Source organism: Delphinapterus leucas, chromosome 2 (assembly GCF_059928025.1).
Source record: "Delphinapterus leucas isolate spDelLeu-1000000601 "Yukka" chromosome 2, BTC_Dleu_Yukka2, whole genome shotgun sequence".
NCBI classification, from domain to species: domain Eukaryota; kingdom Metazoa; phylum Chordata; class Mammalia; order Artiodactyla; family Monodontidae; genus Delphinapterus; species Delphinapterus leucas.
The window spans coordinates 108,092,475-108,111,414 of NC_143130.1; the positions used below are offsets into that span (position 1 = coordinate 108,092,475).

At 54.9% G+C, this 18,940-nt stretch overlaps 2 protein-coding genes across 8 annotated transcripts; both read left to right on the forward strand.

Annotated features, from left to right (window-relative positions):
* The first annotated feature begins 124 nt into the window (after positions 1-124).
* On the forward strand, positions 125-10,757 carry RNF31 (ring finger protein 31). Of its 6 annotated transcripts, none has more exons than XM_089907483.1 (21): positions 125-853; positions 940-1,086; positions 1,237-1,392; positions 1,588-1,647; positions 1,751-1,826; positions 2,044-2,221; positions 2,696-3,083; positions 3,261-3,548; positions 3,810-4,058; positions 4,159-4,344; positions 4,456-4,662; positions 6,369-6,542; positions 6,626-6,724; positions 6,818-6,907; positions 8,300-8,414; positions 8,519-8,637; positions 8,831-9,010; positions 9,158-9,215; positions 9,936-10,032; positions 10,336-10,504; positions 10,587-10,757. In XM_089907483.1, the coding sequence occupies exons 1-21, from the start codon at positions 662-664 to the stop codon at positions 10,704-10,706; spliced, it is 3,348 nt and encodes a 1,115-aa protein (XP_089763609.1). In that variant the 5' UTR covers positions 125-661; the 3' UTR covers positions 10,707-10,757. The 6 variants fall into 6 exon arrangements, with proteins under 6 accessions (XP_089763609.1, XP_089763611.1, XP_089763608.1 ...); XM_089907485.1 differs by having other exon boundaries at positions 127-853; positions 3,258-3,548; positions 3,978-4,058; XM_089907482.1 differs by having other exon boundaries at positions 128-853; positions 3,258-3,548.
* A 118-nt stretch (positions 10,758-10,875) lies between these two features.
* On the forward strand, positions 10,876-17,646 carry IRF9 (interferon regulatory factor 9). 2 transcript variants are annotated; one of them, XM_022553466.3, is made up of 10 exons: positions 10,876-11,436; positions 12,222-12,402; positions 12,725-12,908; positions 13,148-13,278; positions 13,367-13,442; positions 13,546-13,617; positions 14,232-14,573; positions 15,415-15,530; positions 15,678-15,845; positions 17,553-17,646. In XM_022553466.3, exons 2-9 carry the CDS (start codon positions 12,223-12,225, stop codon positions 15,804-15,806), a joined length of 1,230 nt encoding a protein of 409 aa, XP_022409174.2. In that variant the 5' UTR covers positions 10,876-11,436; position 12,222; the 3' UTR covers positions 15,807-15,845; positions 17,553-17,646. The 2 variants fall into 2 exon arrangements, with proteins under 2 accessions (XP_022409174.2, XP_089763626.1); XM_089907500.1 differs by lacking the exon at positions 17,553-17,646 and having other exon boundaries at positions 15,678-16,110.
* Positions 17,647-18,940: the final 1,294 nt, after the last annotated feature.

The window sequence follows — 18,940 nt, forward strand, 5'->3', positions numbered from 1 at the left end:
GGGCCAGAGAGGGATCAGAGTGGGCGGGAGAAGTAGTAGGAGGGAGAAGGGACAGAGGATAGGAAGGGAGAAGGCGCGGGGGCTTCCTCCCGGAGGGCGCCCTATCTTCAAGACTGACTGGAGAAGGGGCTTGAGTGGGGCTCAGGCCGGCCAGAGTTGAGTCCCCAGCTGAGTGGGATTTCCCCTGTGGGGTCCCGGATAGAGAGGAGGGCTTTGAGGGGAGTAAAGTAACCCCGTACCAGGGTCTATCCGGAGAGGGGTGGGACCAGCCTGGACCAAGGAGGGGAAGAACGCCAGAACAGGGTTTGCTGCCTAGGCGCTCTGGGGGAGGAGCCATGGATTATTTATCATTATCATTGGCTGGGACCCTGGGCCACGCCCCCGATTTCTTGGCCTCCGCCCTTCCTCAAGTTTAGACCCCGCCCCTTCCCCTGAATCTGGGTTGCAGTCCCGCCCTCTTTCCTAGTACTTCCTGTTCCCGCTAACCCTGGCGTTGGGCCCGGGGCCGAAGAGTGACCGTGCCGTGAGTGACCCGGGGCGTCCGAACCGACCGGGTCGGGCCGCGAAGCCAGACCCCAGGCGCTACTGGCGGCGCTCGGACCGCGCACAGCCTGCGCCGGGTCCCGTCGGACAGCGGGCTGGGGCTGACTCCTGTCTCAGGATGCCGGGGGAGGAGGAGGAGCGGGCCTTCCTGGCGGCCCGCGAGGAGCTGGCGAGCGCCCTGAGGAAGGATTCCGGGCAGGCGCTTTCGCTGGAGCAGCTCCGGCCGCTACTGGTCACCTCTCTGCCGCCAGCAGCCCGCTACCTGCAGCTGGATGCTGCACGCCTGGTCCGCTGCAACGCTCATGGGGAGGTGAGGCCCGGCCCGGGTTGGGAGGAGGACAGAGGACCTGAGGCCGGGCCGGGGCTCACAGCTCTCTGCTCTCTGACTGCTCGCAGCCCCGAAACTACCTCAACACCCTCTCCACGGCTCTGAACATCCTGGAGAAATATGGCCGCAACCTCCTCAGCCCTCAGCGGCCCCGGTACTGGCGCGGGGTCAAGTTTAATAACCCTGTCTTTCGCAGTACGGTGGATGCTGTTCAGGTGAAGCCCTTGGGCCCCTAATGGGAGAAGGGAACTTAGCCTGGGCTGGGGGTTGACTAGAAAGGGCCTGAGGCTGTGCTGAATGGGTTGAGGTCCAGCCCTATTGCGAAGGGGACCTGCTGGGCGGTGACTGGTTTGAATGTGTGGCAGGGGGGCCGGGATGTTCTGCGATTGTATGGCTACACAGAGGAGCAGCCAGATGGGTTGAGCTTCCCTGAGGGCCAGAAGGAGCCGGATGAGCAACAAGTTGCTACAGTCACACTGGAAGTACTGCTGCTTCGGACAGAGCTCAGCCTGCTGCTACAGGTGAGGTATCTCTAGTCCCAGCCTAACAACAAAGCCAGTGTGGGGACTCCCATGCTGCTGAACCATAGGCATAGTCCCCACAGTAACTTAGGATCTCTCTGTACTTTTCACCCTGTGAACGTTGGGGGACCAGGGCTTTGAGGGAGGGCCTTGTTCCAGGGCTCTAGGTGGGAACTCCTCTTACCTTGTTTGCAGAATACTCATCCAGAACCACAAGCACTGGAGCAGCTGCTGAAAGACAAGGTTGAAGATGATGTAAGGAAGGCAGGAATGGGGCTCTGGGGCCTGGCGAACAAAGGGAACCTGTTGTGGGTCTCTGTCCCCAAGCCCTTGCTCATTCCCTGTCCTTTTTCCTCAGATACTGCAGCTCTCAGAGTTTGCCCCCTTACTGAGAGAGATTGCTCCTGGCCCCCTCACCACACCCTCTGCCCCAGGTATTATTGTCCTGTGTTGGGGGGTGGGAGTGCTAGTAGATCATACTGATGGAAATTTCCTGTCTTCTTGGTTACCTTCCTTTTATATAGATTAAAATTGTTTCCTTGGGTTGAAAAGATATGCTGAAAAGTTGTCTGTGATTTGTCCCCTCCACAGCAGATTCAAATGTAACCTGGTCTTTTTTAGAAAGATGTTCTATTTTTTCCTGTTCTCCAGCCTCCATTCCTGGTCCCTGCTTCCTCTGTGGTTCTGCCCCAGGCACATTGCACTGCTTAGCTTGTAAACAGGCCTTGTGCCCAACTTGTGATCGCCTCTTCCATGGACACCCAGACCGTGCACATCACCTCCGCCAGACCCTGCCTGTGGCCCCCCAGGCCACCCACCTGACCCCCAGGTGAGAGGCCTTTTCTCCTGAGTGGGAGCGAAATTGAGAGAACTTAAAATTATTTGAGTATCTACTGTGTGCTGGATTCTGTGCTAAAGACTGTCTCATAGAGAGCAAGCAGCCAGTTACTGCCCTCCAGGAGATCATAGACATACATGTCAAGCAAGTAGCAGTCATAGCAAAATAGATTATTTGGGTGTGCAGATAGGTAGCAGGAGGATACAGCTTAGTCAGAAGGATCAGCTCAATCAGTTGGTAGTATTTTAAGCACTTAATAGGGGTCAGGCCCTATGTTAGGGATATTTACCAGCCAGATATGGACTTTAGGCTGTCATTTAAATGTTGAAGAGGCTATGGGTATGGCAGTGTTCCAGACATGTGCAAAGGCCAGAGCCATGTGTTGTCCTGCAGGGAATGAGGGATGCCCATGGGTAAGGGTCCCAGGCACCCCCTCAGCAGGCCGTGTCTGCTTTTCCATTACAGCTTACCTGCTTCAGCTCCACCACGGCCTCAGTCAACCTCCCTGCCGGCCCTGGGAGACAGCTCTCTTTCTTCCCCTGATCCTGCAACTGCCCGTCTTCCCTGGCACTGTTCTGCCTGCGCCATGCTGAATGAACCTTGGACAGTACTCTGTGTGGCCTGTGATCGGCCCCGAGGCTGTAAAGGGTTGGGGCTGGGGATTGAGGGTCCCCAAGGAGCTGGGGGCGTAGAACCCGAGCTTGCACGGGGTCACTGGGCCTGCCAGAGCTGCACCTTTGAGAATAAGGCTGTGGCTGTGCTGTGTGCCATGTGTGAGCGACCTCGGCTGGCTCAGCCTCCCAGCTTGGTAGTGGATTCTCAGGATGCCGGCGTTTGCCTGCAGCCCCTTCAGGTAACCTGTTCCTGGCCTTCTCAGCTCTTTATTTGCACCTGTTACTACAGGCCATTCTCTACTTCTTCATCCCCTATTTTCCTTCAGTTCCCCGGTATCTTCCCCCCAGCTTCCTATATTTCCATCTTGAGCCTCAGCCAACCTTCAATGGGATAATTCTTTCTGCCTTCCCAGCAGGAGGATACTTTGCTCTCCTCTGCCCAGACTCCAGTGTGGTACTGCATTCACTGTACCTTCTGCAACTCGGGCCCTGGCTGGGTGTGTGCCATGTGCAACCGGACCAGCAGCCCCATCCCAGTACAGCATACCTCTCGGCCCCTTGCCGGCTCTTTGGAAGAGCAACTCCCTGAACCAGGGCCTCCACGACGCCTCAGTGCCCCCCTGGCCAGTTCCTGTGGGGACCTTGAGAAGCAGCGCCAAGACAAGATGCGGGAGGAAGGTCTCCAGCTAGTGCTCAAGATCCGGGTGAGGATTTGGGCCTGGGATAAGCTTGTGGGGGAAGAGAGAGGCTGCAGTTGATTGATGCAAGTTCTCAAAACCTGTCATTGTTAGCAGCAGCTGCCTCTTATTGAACCCTTCCCCCACGGCAGGTATCATGCTGTGTCCTGCTCACGTGATCCGTGATCCATGACAGCTCAGGCACTGTCGGCATTTTGGTTCGGGCTAAGGGTGGGTGGGGTGTGCCCTTCCTGATGGGCGCCCTGTCTGGGCGGGACTGTGCCTTAGGAAGGGGAAGCCGGAGGCGCCTGTCCAGAGGAGGTCTTCTCAGCTCTGCAGTACTCGGGCACCGAGGTGCCCCTGCAGTGGCTGCGCTCAGAGCTGCCCTACGTGCTGGAGATGGTGGCTGAGCTGGCTGCACAGCAGGACCCGAGGCTGGGTGCCTTTTCCTGTCAGGAGGCCCGGAATGCCTGGCTGGATCGTCACGGCAACCTGGATGAAGCTGTGAAAGAGTGTGTGCGGGCCCGGCGGAGGAAGGTAGCAGCAGCTGTGCTGGAGGGGGTGCAGGATTGAGGGCTGTGGATCTCAGAGCCTCTCACATTCTTCTTCACTCCTTCTCACCCCTCCCAACTCACAGGTGCAGGAGCTCCGGTCCCTGGGCTTTGAGCCTGAGGAGGGGTCTCTTCATGCCTTGTTCCAACATGGAGGTGACGTGGCACGAGCCCTGACTGAGCTACAGCGCCAGCGCCTAGAGCCCTTCCATCAGCGCCTCTGGGACAGTGGTCCTGAGCCCACCCCTTCCTGGGACGGGCCAGATAAGCAGGTGCTGGAAGGAGGTGAAGAGCCCACTTAGTAGGGCTGAGGGCAGGCTGAGGGGTAGGCTCTCTGCGGTCTGACAGCCACTTCTTCCCTCTCCACCTGAATCGCCTTGCAGAGCCTGGTCAGACGGCTTTTGGCAGTCCACGCACTCCCCAGCTGGGGCCGGGCAGAGCTGGCGCTGGCGCTACTGCAGGAAACACCCAGGAACTATGAGTTGGGGGATGTGGTAGAAGCTGTGAGGCAGAGCCAGGACCGGGCCTTCTTGCGCCGCTTGCTTGCCCAGGAGTGTGCCGTGTGCAGCTGGGCCCTGCCCCGCAACCGGGTAAGTCCCTCCCCACTGCCCCTGGCCTTAGAATTGCTCTGTTCCCTTTGGATCCCCACTCTACCCCAGCCCCTGTCTCTGATCTTGTCTTTTGCTCTGCAGTTGCCCGTGTGCCCCTGAAGGCTTCTGGGAAGGGGAGGGCAGGAATAGGCCACCTCCCTCTCTTTTTTTTAAATGTTCTATTATGGGAAATTTCGAACATGCAATAGTAGAGAAAACTGTATAATGGATTCCACTCTCCCTCCCCCCACCATGTATTCATCATCAGGCTTCAGCCATTATTAATGGATGACCAATCTTTACTTCATCTACACATACATAGGATTCTTGTTTTATTTTTATTTTTTGTGATACGCGGGCCTCTCACTGTTGTGGCCTCTCCCGTTGCGGAGCACAGGCTCCGGGCGCGCCGGCCCAGCGGCCATGGCTCACGGGCCCAGCCGCTCCGCGGCATGTGGGATCCTCCTGGACCGGGGCACGAACCCGTGTCCCCTGCATCGGCAGGCAGACTCTCAACCACTGCGCCACCAGGGAAGCCCCTACATAGGATTATTTTGAAACAAATCTCAGATGTCAGATAGTTTATCTGTAATATTTCAATATGTATCTCTAAAAGATAAAACTCTTTGAAAATATAACCACAAATACCACTGTCACACCAAAAAAATTACCATTATTTAATGTGATCATCAAATACCCACTTGGTAGGAATAGGCCCCTCTTATCTCCTGAGCCCCTTCTGACTTACTCTAGGTCAGAAGTGGCAGTTCTTTGGCAAAATACAGCCCAGTTTAGTTAGGCTGGCTCTGTATGTTTTTTGTTTTTACTCTTTATTTTAAAATAATTGTAGAGTCACAGGCAGTTATGAAAATAGTACAGAGTCCTGTGTGCTCTTTATCCACCCCCTCCCAGTGGTGACATCTTGTATAATCATAGTGCAATATCAAGACCAAGAAATAGATATTGGTACAATGTCAGCTAGACCGCAGGCTTTGTTCATTTTGTGCCTCAGTGTGTATGTGTGTAGTTGTATGCCATTTGATCCCACATGTAGATTCATGTAACCACCACCACAATCAAGATACCACAATGCAACCCCCTTGTGCTACCGCTTTATAGTTGTAACCTTCTTTCTCTCCTCCTGTCATATGGCAGCCACTAGTCTGTTCTCCATTGCTATAGTTTTGTCATTTCAAGGATGTTGTTTGTGTTTGCTGTTTTTTTGGCCACGCCACACAGCTTTCAGGATCTTAGTTCCCCAACAAGGGATTGAACCCGGGCCCTCGTCAGTGAAAGTGCAGAGTCCTACCCACTGGACCACCAGGGAATCCACCACCACCACCACCCCCCACCCCACCCCCGGCTTTTTTTTCCCTTTTAAATTAACTTTAAAAAAATTTTTATTTTCTACTGGAGTATAGTTGATCTACAATGCTGTGTTAGTTTCAGGTGTACTGCAAAGTGATTCAGTTATTGTGTGCTTGCTTTTAATTGAATGTGGATGCCTTTAGAGGGCATTCTTCCGTTTACCTTAGGTCTCACCATTGTCTGTTTTTTTCCATCTGAAGGTCTTCAGACATTTAGGTTGCCCGCCCAGTTGTTAATTAGACCCTGGTTTCATAGCAGACACCTGGCTACTGCCCCCCCCCCCGGCTGGCAACTGTAGCTTCTTACCCCCTTCCCTCCCTTCCCTTCCCCTCCACCAGATGCAGGCTCTGACCTCCTGTGAGTGCACTATCTGTCCCGACTGCTTCCGCCAGCACTTCACCATTGCCTTGAAGGAGAAACACATCACAGACATGGTGTGCCCTGCCTGTGGCCGCCCCGACCTCACCGATGATGCACAGCTGCTCAGCTACTTTTCCACCCTCGATATCCAGGTACTGAAATCCCTAGGACTCAGGGTGCCCTGGGCTTTGAACAGGAGCCTTGCCCACCCACCACTTCCACATCCTGTTCCCAGCTTCGAGAGAGCCTAGAGCCAGATGCCTATGCGCTGTTCCACAAGAAGCTGACTGAGGGCGTGCTCATGCGAGATCCCAAGTTCTTGTGGTGTGCCCAGGTCAGAGGCCTGCCCAGAGCTGCTGACCGGAGGGAGGGGTGGGGAGTGGTGCCTGGTCAGGCCTCCGACAGCTTTATGCTCTTGCACCCACAGTGCTCCTTTGGCTTCATATACGAGCGTGAGCAGCTGGAGGCAACATGTCCGCAGTGTCACCAGACCTTCTGCGTGCGCTGTAAGCGCCAGGTGAGGCACATCCACCCTTTTGGAAATACCTGCTGAGCCACCGCAGGTACTGTTAGACGCGGGGTGTGCTGGAGAACAGAACAGACATGAGCTCTGGGCTCAAAGAGTTACAGGCTAGCCAGGGAGGGAGGGAGGAGGGGTGAGGGAAGGAGAGAGAGCAGAATTATACATCGCTGTGAGTTCTACGAAGAAAACAAATAGGAATCTGAGGTTAGGAATAACAGGATGGACCTACCTAGTACACAGGATCGAGAGGTTAGACAAGTCTTCTCTAAAACGGCTGGATTTAAGCTCAGGCATGAAAGTTAAGAAGAAGCCAACTATGCAAAGAGTGTTTGGAAGAGAAAGAACAACACATGGAAAGGCCAAAGTCAGAAAAAGTGTTGTGTGGCTGGAGCCTCAAGAGCAAGGGTGAGAGCGGCTGGCGGTCGGAGAGGAGCTAGCTGCCAGGTCAGGAGAGGCCGTGAGGCCAGTCCAGCAAGGGATCGGCCTTTCATTCTAAGACTGAGCAAGGGGTGATGCTCTCTCATTTACCTTTAGAAAGTTTAATATTTGATACCAAAAAGTTGCATCTGTCTTTTTTTTTGACTTATTTTAATTAATTTATTTACTTATTGTTGGCTGTGTTGGGTCTTTGTTGCTGCGTGCGGGCTTTCTCTAGTTGAGGTGAGCAGGGGCTACTCTTCGTTGCCGCATGCGGACTTCTCATCGTGGTGGCTTCTCTTGTTGCGGAGCATGGGCTCTAGGCGCGTGGGCTTCAGTAGTTGTGGCACATGGGCTCAGTAGTTGTGGCTCGCGGGCTCTAGAGCGCAGGCTCAGTAGTTGTGGCACACGGGCTTAGTTGCTCTGCAGCATGTGGGATCTTCCTGGACCAGGGCTTGAACCCATGTCCCCTGCATTGGCAGGCGGATCCTTAACTACTCTGCCACCAGGGAAGTCCCTGCATCTGTCATATAAAACACCATAATAAAATGAACACCTGCGACCTTACCACCAAACCTCCAAGCTAGAACACTCCCAGTGCAGTTGGTTACATGTTCAAAGGCACACTGGCTGCAAGGTGGAGGCTGAACCATAGGGGAGCAGGAGTGGAGGCATAGAGACTAGGAATCGAGACGAGACCTGACCTGGCCCAGAGTAAAGGTGGTCAGAGTAGGGATGAAGAAAAGGACAGGGTTGAGCTAGGCTTGGGTGGTGGAAACAAGACTTGCTGGTGAATGTTTCGGGTGTGAAGAGATGAGAGAACCAAGGCTGGCCCCTCGGTTTGGGATTTGAGCAAATGGTGGATGGCAGTGCCATACACTAAGCCAGGGACCGCTGGATCTGAGTGGAGGGGCCAGCAAGAAGGGCCTAGGATAGAGCTTTCATGGGAAGCTCATTTCCTTCTGGCAGTGGGAGGAGCAGCACCGAGGTCGGAGCTGTGAAGATTTCCAGAACTGGAAACGCACCAATGACCCGGAGTACCAGGCCCAGGGCTTGGCGATGTACCTTCAGGAAAATGGCATAGGTAAGGTTGCCTGTTTGCCCAGTAATCTCTCATTGCCAGCAGCTCTCTTCCTGAGGGCCTGAGGAACAGTGGCAGCCCGAACCCTGACCTGCTGTCCCTTGCAGACTGCCCCAAGTGCAAGTTCTCGTACGCACTGGCCCGAGGAGGCTGCATGCACTTTCACTGCACCCAGTGCCGCCACCAGTTCTGCAGTGGCTGCTACAATGCCTTTTACGCCAAGAATGTGAGCGCAGAGAACGGGATGGAAGGGCTAGTGGGGTGGGGCTGCCATCGGGAGGGAGGGGTGGAGGCCGTTGAGGAGCAGCCCAGGGGAAGAGGGGAACAGTGGGGGTAGAGCACCTCTCTGTCCTCCCCCCTTCTGCTTGCTCCAGACCCTCCGATGTCTCATCTCCCCCACCCCTACACCCCTCACGCAGGGGTTCCTGAGCGGCCAGGACCCCAACAGTCTCCAACTTCCCCTCTCCCATCTGGGTTTCCGCCAGAAATGTCCAGACCCTAACTGCAGGGTGAAGAAGTCCCTGCACGGCCACCACCCCCGCGACTGCCTCTTCTACCTGCGGGACTGGACGGCTCCTCGGCTCCAGAAGCTGCTTCAGGTCAGGGGCGGCCAGCCTGGCTGGTTTGCCAGTCACCCAGGAGAGGAGGCAGGGCACAGGGTGGCAGGAAGGGAAAGGCCTGGATGCCGAGAAATCCAGCAGGCTGGCACCACGGGAAGCTAACGCCCATCCTTCTGCCCTCCTCAGGACAATAACGTCATGTTCAACACAGAGCCCCCAGCGGGGGCCCGGGCAGTGCCTGGAGGTGAGTGTCGGGCCTGGGAGAAGGCAAGAGGAGGGGCTGGGTGGGCTCCCCCTGTGTGATGGATGAAGGCAAGGCTTGGGTCTGGGGTTGGACCAGGACGCAGGCCCATCCTGTGCTTGCTTGTTGTGCTCTTTGGTGACTCAGCCTCCCCAGGCTTGTTTCTTCCTCTGTAAAGTGGGGACCATATCCACCTTGCAGCCAAGCTGTTTTATGTAAGGCCACATTCAAGCGCCTGGCACCTCGATGCTAATTTTATTCTCCCATTCCCAAAGGATAGTGATTCATTAGTTAACTCAATGACTATTTAATTAAAGACTTACTAGTTGCACTGTTTTAGGTTCCATGAGGGCAACAGAAAGATGTTATATATGATTCTAATCTGCCCCACTTCTTACCACCTGCGTAGAGTAAGACCTTCACAGAATAAGCTAACCTCGCAAGAGCTAAATCACAACCAAAAGAGCTGTCTCAAGGGAGTATATGATTATACGGGCCAGAAGTCAGCTTGGCTAAAAGCAGGGACAGCAAGGTCCCTGCTTCTGTGTCGGAAGTGGTCTGCACCGTGGCGTCTCTGGCACAGCTGTTAGAGCAGGGGCTCCTGTCCTCAGTCCCCTCCCTAGAGGCTGCCTCCCGTGCCTCCATCCATATCCTAGTTCTCCTGGGCCTTTGTGGTCAGTGGCCCCCTCCGGACAAAGGGACCCTTCCTTCCCTTACCCCTAGGTGGCTGCCGAGTGATGGAGCAGAAGGAAGTTCCCAACGGGTTCCGGGACGAAGCCTGCGGCAAGGAGACTCCTGCTGGCTATGCCGGCCTCTGCCAGTGAGTGCCAGGCAGGGCGTGGAGCATGGCGTCGGGGGCACAGGAGCACTGGGGGTGTGCCTGGGCAGAAGAGTGGGTCTCTGCAAGCAGTAGGTCCTGCAAGAAGTGGGAGGGAGGGGCCTCTCTAGGCGAGGGCACAGAAAGGTGGTGTGCACAGGTTGGCAAGGGCCCACAAGAGCAACTGGCGAGGGGTGTTGGTCTTGTTCATCTGAGTATGCTAGTGCCCAGCACAGTGCTGGACACACTCAGTTGATATCAGCCAAACTTCAGAAGAACAAATATTCCACCCTCTCATCTCCCCAGGGCGCACTACAAAGAGTACCTTGTGAGCCTCATCAATGCCCACTCACTGGACCCAGCCAGCCTGTATGAGGTGGAGGAGCTGGAGACGGCTGCCGAGCGCTACCTGCATGTGCGCCCCCAGCCGCTGCCTGGGGAGGATGCCGCCACCTACCACGCCCGCTTGTTACAGGTAAAGCCTCCCCCAGCCTCACCTCTGACCCCACTCTCTAGAAGTCCCCTGTCCAGACTGTGTCTGAGCCCCAGGCTTCCAGTATCATCATCTTCTCTCTCCTTCTACAGAAGCTGATAGAAGAGGTGCCCTTGGGACAGAGTATCCCCCGCAGGAGGAAGTAGCTGAGGGCAAGGGTCCCAGTGAAGGTCCCGTGATCTGACTCCCCGGGAACACCTCCAGCACCAATAAAGAGGCATTTCCTTGCCCAGGCTTCTTGGTGGTCCTTCTTCCTTCCTGACCCCACCATCTGGGGGCACCAGGGAAAGGGGTGTGTGTGAATAGAGCTTTGCTAAAGGCCCCCTGCCGCCTGCCACCTGACCCTCTCTGGACTCAGGCAGAAGGAATTGACGCTGTGGGAGGCCAAGGGCAGCCCTCCCCATCCAGCCACCTGGCCTGGGCTTCCTCTTTCCCTGCATCCTTTCTTCTTTCATTGAATTCAGCTGATATTTGGGGGTGACCTAGTAGGTACCAAGCAGGCATCGTGGGGGAACACAGATGCACAAGCGGTACAGAGCTATCCAGAGGCCCCAGGCCAGACTCCGGGACACTGCGGCCTCCCTGGGGAAGCAGCAGTGTCATAGAGGTGGTCTGATACAAGCAAGGAGTATATTGAGGGAGGAAGGAGAATGAGCCTGAGGCAGTAGGGTCCCTCCTCCAGACTCTGACCGCAGGATTCCTACGATAAGATTCTCAGATGCTGCTTCCCCCTGGTGGTAACCAGTTACCCTGCAACTCGGAGACCACGTGATTTCGGGGAAAAGAACCTCCCTGGAGGAGAACTGAAACTTAGGGTGGGGACTGTAGAAAGGGGCGGAGAGATCCAGGAGCTGCCTAGCCAGGAGCTGAGCTGAGGTCGGCTGAGCCCTGGGACAGCCTGCAGAGCAGCTCAGGTAAGATTAACCAAAAATAGGTGTCAGCCTGGGTCTAGGTGGGAAGGCCCGGCTAGATTGGAGGTGGTGGGTAGAGGCTCCTGGGGACCCCTCTGCTAGACTGAGGAATAGACAGAAGGCCTGTGAGCCAGGGAGCTGGAATTTGGCGAGAGTGAAAGACTGATGGGGAGGCCGGTGTCCCAAGCCCTCTAGGCAAAGGACAGGGGCACCTGCTACCGGCTTTGGGGAAGAAGACTCTGCTGCTCTCCCCTGATTGTTTTCTTGCCTCCTGGTCCTGCCCACTTCTGCCCGCCCACAGCTCTGCCCCTGCCCCCAGCTCCCTGCCCCACCTACCCCTGGGACTAGGCGGGGGGGGGGGAGGGGGGGGAAGGTTGGGGGGCATCGAAGGATAGGTTGTGGGGGTGGTGAGTGAAGAGGGTTGAAGAGGCATCTCACAAGCAGCCACTGTGTCTGTAAATACTTGGGGATCCAGACAGGGCCTCTCACCAGGAGCAGGACACCAGGGGAACAATAGATTCCTGAAAAACCTTAAAATTAAGACCAATGCCTAAGGTTCCCTTCTAGATGCCACAGCTTGGGATGTTAAAAAGAAAGTATTTTTCGTCATCGCTAGTGACGGCAGAAATGAAACAATTCAGCCTCAGAAGTTTGAGATTATATCTATAGAGGCAAAAAGATGGATGAGATCTCTGGGGGCCCTTGCCGGAATCCAACCCCAAGGGCCAGGATCTCACTCTTCCCAAAGTATCAGTTCCCCTGACACTTCCTGCTGCTTTTATCCCCAGGATGGCATCAGGCAGGACACGTTGCACCCGGAAGCTCCGGAACTGGGTGGTGGAGCAGGTGGAGAGCGGGCAGTTCCCAGGAGTGTGCTGGGAAGATGCGGCCAAGACCATGTTCCGGATTCCCTGGAAGCACGCAGGCAAGCAGGACTTCCGGGAGGATCAGGATGCCGCCTTCTTCAAGGTGAAAGGCCCGGAAACCAGCCCCTTGGAGGGAGGGATGGAATATACACTGGCACTGTCACCCTCAAGCGGTTGCATCCACCTGGGTTTCAGATAAAGGGGAGGTTGCAGGGTAGAACCAGCTACGTTACGTACTTGTCAGAGCCCCATGCAAGATGAAAATGCAAACCTTAGTAAGGATCTCAAGGTGGCAATAGCTGAGCATAAACCTAGCATAGGCTCTTCTGTGTGAGTGCTCAGGCCACACATCCGTGAAGCCAGCCTTGGTAAAGGATCTGCGGTCCACAGCATGCTGCCTCTTCTTTACTTCTGCTGTGTCCTAGGCCTGGGCGATATTTAAGGGAAAGTACAAGGAGGGGGACTCGGAAGGCCCTGCTATCTGGAAGACTCGTCTGCGCTGTGCTCTGAACAAGAGTTCTGAGTTCCAGGAGGTTCCTGAGAATGGCCACAGGGATGGGGCTGAGCCCTACAAGGTGTACCGGCTGCTGCCACCTGGAACCCTCCCCGGTGGGTGTCCCTTTGCCCTGCCACTCCTAGAATCAGCAGCCTGGGGAGGAAGGATGGAGCCCTGCGCCTCCTGGGAGGGTGGTGGCCTCCCTCCAGGCCCCTCGGTCAGAGTTCTGCCCTGTCCTTGGGGAGCAGGTTCCCTGCCAGTCCTGCCCATCCTTTCACTGCCTCCTACCTCTCCCCTTCCCTCTGTGCCCACTTAAGGCTCTGACCTTCCTCTCCCTCTCAACGTTCCACAGCTCAGCCAGGGACCCAGAAATCACCATCAAAGCGACACCACAGTTCTGTGTCCTGTGAGAGGAAGGAGGACGAGGTTACCACGAAGAACTGCATACTCAGCCCCTCCTTGCTCCAGGACCCCCTCAAAAATGTGAGAGCTGGGGAGGGAACCGGGCGGGCCTGAGGGCAGAACAGTAACTGGGGGAGAGATGGGCCAACGATAGAAACTGTGTCTGTAGGAGCTGGTGGAGACCAGTGGGGGAACAGCCTATTCAGACTCCGGGAGCAGCAGCAACAGCCCTGAGCCTCAGGAAGGTACCAAGTGCCCTGCCTCCTGTGTTATCCTCCATGCCACAGCCTCTGGCCCTTGGACTCCCCAGTCCACTCTGAATGACCAGTGCCTCTGCCTCCCCCCCAGGTAGGGACACAGCTGAGGCCCCTCTCCAAGGAGATCTGGTGTCCCCAGAGCTTCTGCCCCCTCCAGGTTCAGGTACTTGGCGTTTCTGAGTCACCCCTGCCCCCGTCCTCCCTTGTCCTCCTATGGCTACGTATGTGTTATCTAATCTGTCAGGGCTTGCAGCAAACCGGGGCCACCTTACTCAGAGGCACTGGTTTCTAGGCAGTGCACCTGCCACCACTCCAAACAGCTCACTTCTCAAAAATACCCCCTACACACTGTGTTCCCTGGAAATCCACTTTGAGACATTGATTCTGTGGGTTAAGTAGAGGACTGATCTCTGGGACCCTCTTGTAAACTGTAAGGCCCTGGCCATTAAGGCCTCAGTGAGAGTCTGTGTATTAGCTCTTCTCCTGAGTGACGGGAAAGTATGATGGGAAGCCCTCTGGGCTGCCGAGGGTTGGCGGTGAGGATGAGGAGGGAGGGCGCCTTCTCTATCCTTAGAAGGTGCGGCTGCCGCCCCCACCTTGCGGCCTGCTCGGTCCTCGCCAGCCCTTACCTGGTTTCTCTCTCTGAGCCTCACGTTGCTCGCCAGCAAAATGAGGCTGCTGGGTTTGCAGGAAGCCCTCTTCATTTCTCCAGAGCCCCTTGCTGGCCAGGCAGCCCCTGGGGAGGGCGCCGGTGCAGCTGGCCTTCTCCGCCCACAGACTACTCCCTGCTGCTCACCTTCATCTACGAGGGGCGCGTGGTGGGTGAGGCCCAGGTGCAGAGCCTGGACTGCCGCCTCGTGGCTGAGCCCTCGGGCTCCCAGTGCGGCATGGAGCAGGTGATATTTCCCAAACCCGGCCCGCGAGAGCCCACCCAGCGCTTGCTGAGCCAGCTCAAGAGAGGGGTCCTGGTGGCCAGCAACTCCCGAGGCCTCTTTGTGCAGCGCCTTTGCCCCATCCCCATCTCCTGGAGCGCGCCCCAGGCTCCACCTGGTCCAGGCCCGCACCTGCTGCCCAGCAACGAGTGCGTGGAGCTCTTCAGAACCGCCTATTTCTGCAGAGGTGAGGCTGCTCCCGCCGAGCCCCTGAGCCCCTTCCCCCACCTCTGTTCCCCCTCCGTGGGCCCGGCCACCACCCTGCGCTCCCTCCAGCACATCCCCCGTCACAGCCCAGGCACGGCCCCTGCACTCGTGCAGTGCTCAGCCCTGGCAGCCCCCCTTCCCCAGCCAAGGCCGTGGAAGATGAGGACCAGGTAAGCCCAGCACGAGGCTGTCACGCCTCGGGAGCACCACCACACGGGAGCGTACAGTAATCATGGGAAGCTGCGCCTCGTGGCACCCCCCACCGGACACACCTGCCCAGCGACCACTCACACATTCGCGAGAGCTGTGTGCATCACGTGCCCTCGCCCACCGCTCAGCCGCCCCTCAGCTTGCCCCTCTCCCATCCACGCTTGGAATCCCACTTCCTGCCTCCACTCCACTGTCAATTGGACTTCGGGAGTGGGGGCCCGGAGTATAGGGGACCCAGGGCCACAGGGTGCCTTAGTGCAGGGAGGCTGTGAGCAGGCAACAGAGGTGTGGCACAACTGTGTTAGCAGCCAGGGCTGCTGCCGAGAGGACTCTTAAGCTCCCCCAGCTCCCCCAGGTTTCAGGTTGTGTGATGACTGGCTACCTCTAAAAGGGGGCCCCTTTCCCTATTTGTCCACAGGCGGGTAGCAGCTCAGTTCCTAACATTTCCCCTGGCACCAGGCAACGGCCTCACCACCCCGAGGCTCCTGCTCTGGCCTTGGTCTCTGAGTGGCCCCACTGCCACCCCTCTTTCTCCATTATGGGATCCTCCCCAATCCCTCCCTGCCTGAGACCCTCTGTCTTCTCTCCCAAATCTTGACCTTTTCTCTCAGACCTGGCCAGGTACTTCCAGGGCCTGGGCCCCGCACCCGAGTTCCAGGTGACACTGAATTTCTGGGAGGAGAGCCCTGGCCCCAACCACACCCCACAGAGTCTTATCACAGTGCAGGTGAGTCGGGATAGGGCAAGAACAGCCTGCCCGCATGGGAGTGGGGTGTTGAGGAGGAAGAGGGCCTCCCGGGGAAAGAGCCCCTGGGCGTAGTGTCCGTCCCTGCCTGCCGTGCTCACAACCCCCTCTCCCGACCTCTTCGTGCAGATGGAGCAGGCCTTTGCCCGACATTTACTGGAGAAGACTCCAGAGGATCAGGCAGCCATCCTGTCCCTGGTGCAGAGCCTGGAGGACCCAGCCTCCTTTTCCTCTCTCTGTTCCACCCATCTGCTTTGAGAGAGCCTCTTCCTCCACGCTCTCGACCTGCCTCCCATGGTGATCATTCTCATTGGTCGTCTGTGGTGATTTAGTCCTTGAACTCCTCATAGACCCTGGATGGTGGGGAACTCAAGGATGACTTTTTTTTTTTTTAATTTTGAGATATACCCTCTTTCATCTCTTGAGGAACTGAACTGGGCAAGTACAGATGGCGCGAACTCAGGGGGCCTTTCCCTCTGCCCGCAACCCTAAAACCTAGCACTTTATATTTTCTTCTTAGATCTTCACTAAGGATTGAAAATAAAATTTTATTGAAAAGGAATCAGCATCGGACTTGTTGAGAGAAGAAGGCAGCAGGGTCACAGAGAGATGATGGGGATGTAACCTGAGGGCAGGGCACTCGGGTTCTCTTCCTGCTGGCATCTCTGGGCCTCTTTCCTCTCCTCCAGCCACAGGTTCGGGCTAGCAAGCTGTCTGGGCTAGGAAGCTTCAGGTTCTGGGCCTGGCTCTCTGTACCCTCTAGGCAACCAGGATTAGGGAGAGGGTTGGGGTCAGCCAGAAAGAGGGGCACTGAGCCTATGGCCACTGTAGCCACCTTCATAAGGGAAATCCGGTGTCCACAGTCCTTGGCTAGAGGGCTCCGATTCAGCCTAGGGTTGGACTCTGGCCTGGAGGTCTCAATGAACAGACCTGAAATGATGAGATGGAGGCCCTGGGGCCTGGCAGGGGAGGAAATCAGAGGGAAGAGTGGCTGAGCCTCCTGTGCCCTGGGCAGACCATGCCCTGGTGCCTCTTCTCCCGGTACCTGGGGCACTGTCACCCCAACTGAAGGCTGCTCCCAAACAGGTCTCCTCACTCTACCTGAGCACCACGACAGACAACATGGCCTAGACTGCCACATCACCAGCACTCTGTCTGCTGGGATCCCAGGGGTCCAAATCCACCAACACCACTCTCCCTTGCCCCACGTTTATCTTGCTCCCAAACTGGTAGTTCTTCTTCACAAGGCCACCGGTCATCCTACCTCATCCTACACTGATCTCCACCAGACTAGTTCACCGCTTAACCCGACTACCACAGCCTCCAGCTTCCCGCTTCCCGTACATGACACCAAATTGGCGGAGAGGTAGCCTCCCAGACCAGCTCCTTCCTGTCATGTCACTTTTATAAGCTTTGAGTGGCTCACTGACATGATCAAATCTGGATGTCTAGATTCTTGAGGAACTTCTTGCTGTCTCACCTGACAAACTTCACTGCTTTTGAGCCTTTCTGCCTCCTTGGCCCTTCCTCATTGTCATCCTGAGAAGCCAGGAGCCCCAACAGGCATCTGCATAGGCAGTGAGGAAATTGGGTACTGAGTGTGCACGGGCCCTGCTGAAATCCCTCCTGGACCTTCACTTCATTTTCTGTTACACCCCACATCCAACCCATCAGCAAATCCTATCATTCCTTCCTTCAAAATCTATCCAGAATCTGACTCTGCTTCCCTAACCAAGACTGGTTCAAACACCATCATCTCTCACACCTCTTCTTTCTGCTTCCTTCCACATCTTTTCTGCTTCCACTCTTGTCCACCTTCAGCCCATTCTCAACACAGAAGAGATCCTCTTAACACATAAATCTTATCATGTCATTCCTCTGCTTGAAATCCTCCGTTGGCTTTCAATTCACTCAGGGTAAGAGCCCAAATCCTTACAATGGCCTTCAAGGTGATATGGCCCCATTCTCCTTTCTAACCGCACCCCTTGCTATTCTTCTCCTCAGTTACTTTGCTCCAGGCCCCCTGAACCCACCAGACATTTCTGCCTCAGGACCTTTGCACTTGCTGGTTCTTTTGACTAAAACACTCTTCCTTCAGGTAAGCACGTGACTTGCCCCCTCTCTTCAGAGAGGGCTTCCCTGAGCACCCAACCCAAATAGCAGCCCTCACTATTCTCTATTCTCTTATGCTGCCTCATTTTTCTTCATAGCACTGATTACCACTTCACACATTTCTATTTGTCTACTTGTTTATCGTCACTCCGTCCCTATTCCATGAGAACAGGGACTTGTTTTGTTCATTGCTATATCTCCAGTGTCTAGAGTAGTGCCTGGCACATGGTAGGCATGTAATAAATACTTGTTGAATGAATGGACAGATGAATGAGCAAATTACTGTGTCCTTTATCTCTTAAACTAGGTCCTAAGCACCTTAAGGGCAGGTGCCCCCACTTTATCATATTTGTGCCCCAGCGTGAACACTTGTGAACACTGACAATATATGTACAGTGATCGAAACAATTTGTAAGTATCATGTAGAGACCAATTTAGCCAAGCACCATGGAATAGGGATTGGGAACACTGGAATTCAAAAGAGCAGAGTTCCCAACCAGGCTGCCACTAAGGAGCTGTGTGGTCTGGAACAAACAGTCCATATGGGCCTCTGTTTTCTCATCTGTAAAGGCAAGTCTTGGACTAGATTTTGAAATCCCGTTCAGCCTTGATATTCTGTGGTGGTAAATTTAGGGCAATTGCACATTCCTCTGACAAACATTTGCTGAGCTAAGTTTCAGGCACTAATGGAAAAAACAAGAACCTCTCAAGAGTTCCCAGATTGAAGGAACAAAATAAAATAGGGTCAGCTTGGCTGCAATAAGAGCTGAGTCTTTTTTTTTTTTTAATTAGACTATAGTTGACTTACAATATTGTGTTACTTTCAAATGTATAGCAAAGTGGTTCAGTTATATATTTTTCCAGATTCCTTCCATCATAGGTTATTACAAGATATTGAATATAGCTCCTTGTGCTATACAGTATGTCCTTATTGGTTATCTATTTTATATATAGTGGTGTGTATCTGTTAACCCCATATTCCTAATTTATCCCTCCCTTCCTTTTCCCCTTTGGTAACCGTAAGTTTTTTTCCTATGTTTGTGAGTCTGTTCCTGTTTTGTAAATAAGTTCATTTGTGTTCTTTTTTAGGTTCTACATATAAGTGGTATCATATAATATTTGTCTTTCTCGGTCTGACTTCACTTAGTATGATAATCTCTAGGTCCATCCATGTTGCTGCAAAAGGATTATTTTGTTCTTTTTTATGGCTGAGTAGTATTCCATTGTATATATGTACCACATCTTCTTTATCCATTCCTCTGTTGATGGACACTTAGGTT

Excerpts from the sequence above, each read along its gene's own strand:
- RNF31 (XM_089907482.1), top strand. The coding sequence starts at position 662 with ATGCCGGGGGAGGAGGAGGAGCGGGCCTTCCTGGCGGCCCGCGAGGAG. Across the intron at positions 8,415-8,518 it reads CCTTCAGGAAAATGGCATAG|ACTGCCCCAAGTGCAAGTTC; the intron begins GTAAGGTTGCCT and ends TGTCCCTTGCAG. Across the intron at positions 10,033-10,335 it reads GGCTATGCCGGCCTCTGCCA|GGCGCACTACAAAGAGTACC; the intron begins GTGAGTGCCAGG and ends TCATCTCCCCAG.
- IRF9 (XM_022553466.3), top strand. The coding sequence starts at position 12,223 with ATGGCATCAGGCAGGACACGTTGCACCCGGAAGCTCCGGAACTGGGTG. Across the intron at positions 12,909-13,147 it reads GCCACCTGGAACCCTCCCCG|CTCAGCCAGGGACCCAGAAA; the intron begins GTGGGTGTCCCT and ends AACGTTCCACAG. Across the intron at positions 13,443-13,545 it reads CAGCCCTGAGCCTCAGGAAG|GTAGGGACACAGCTGAGGCC; the intron begins GTACCAAGTGCC and ends CCTCCCCCCCAG.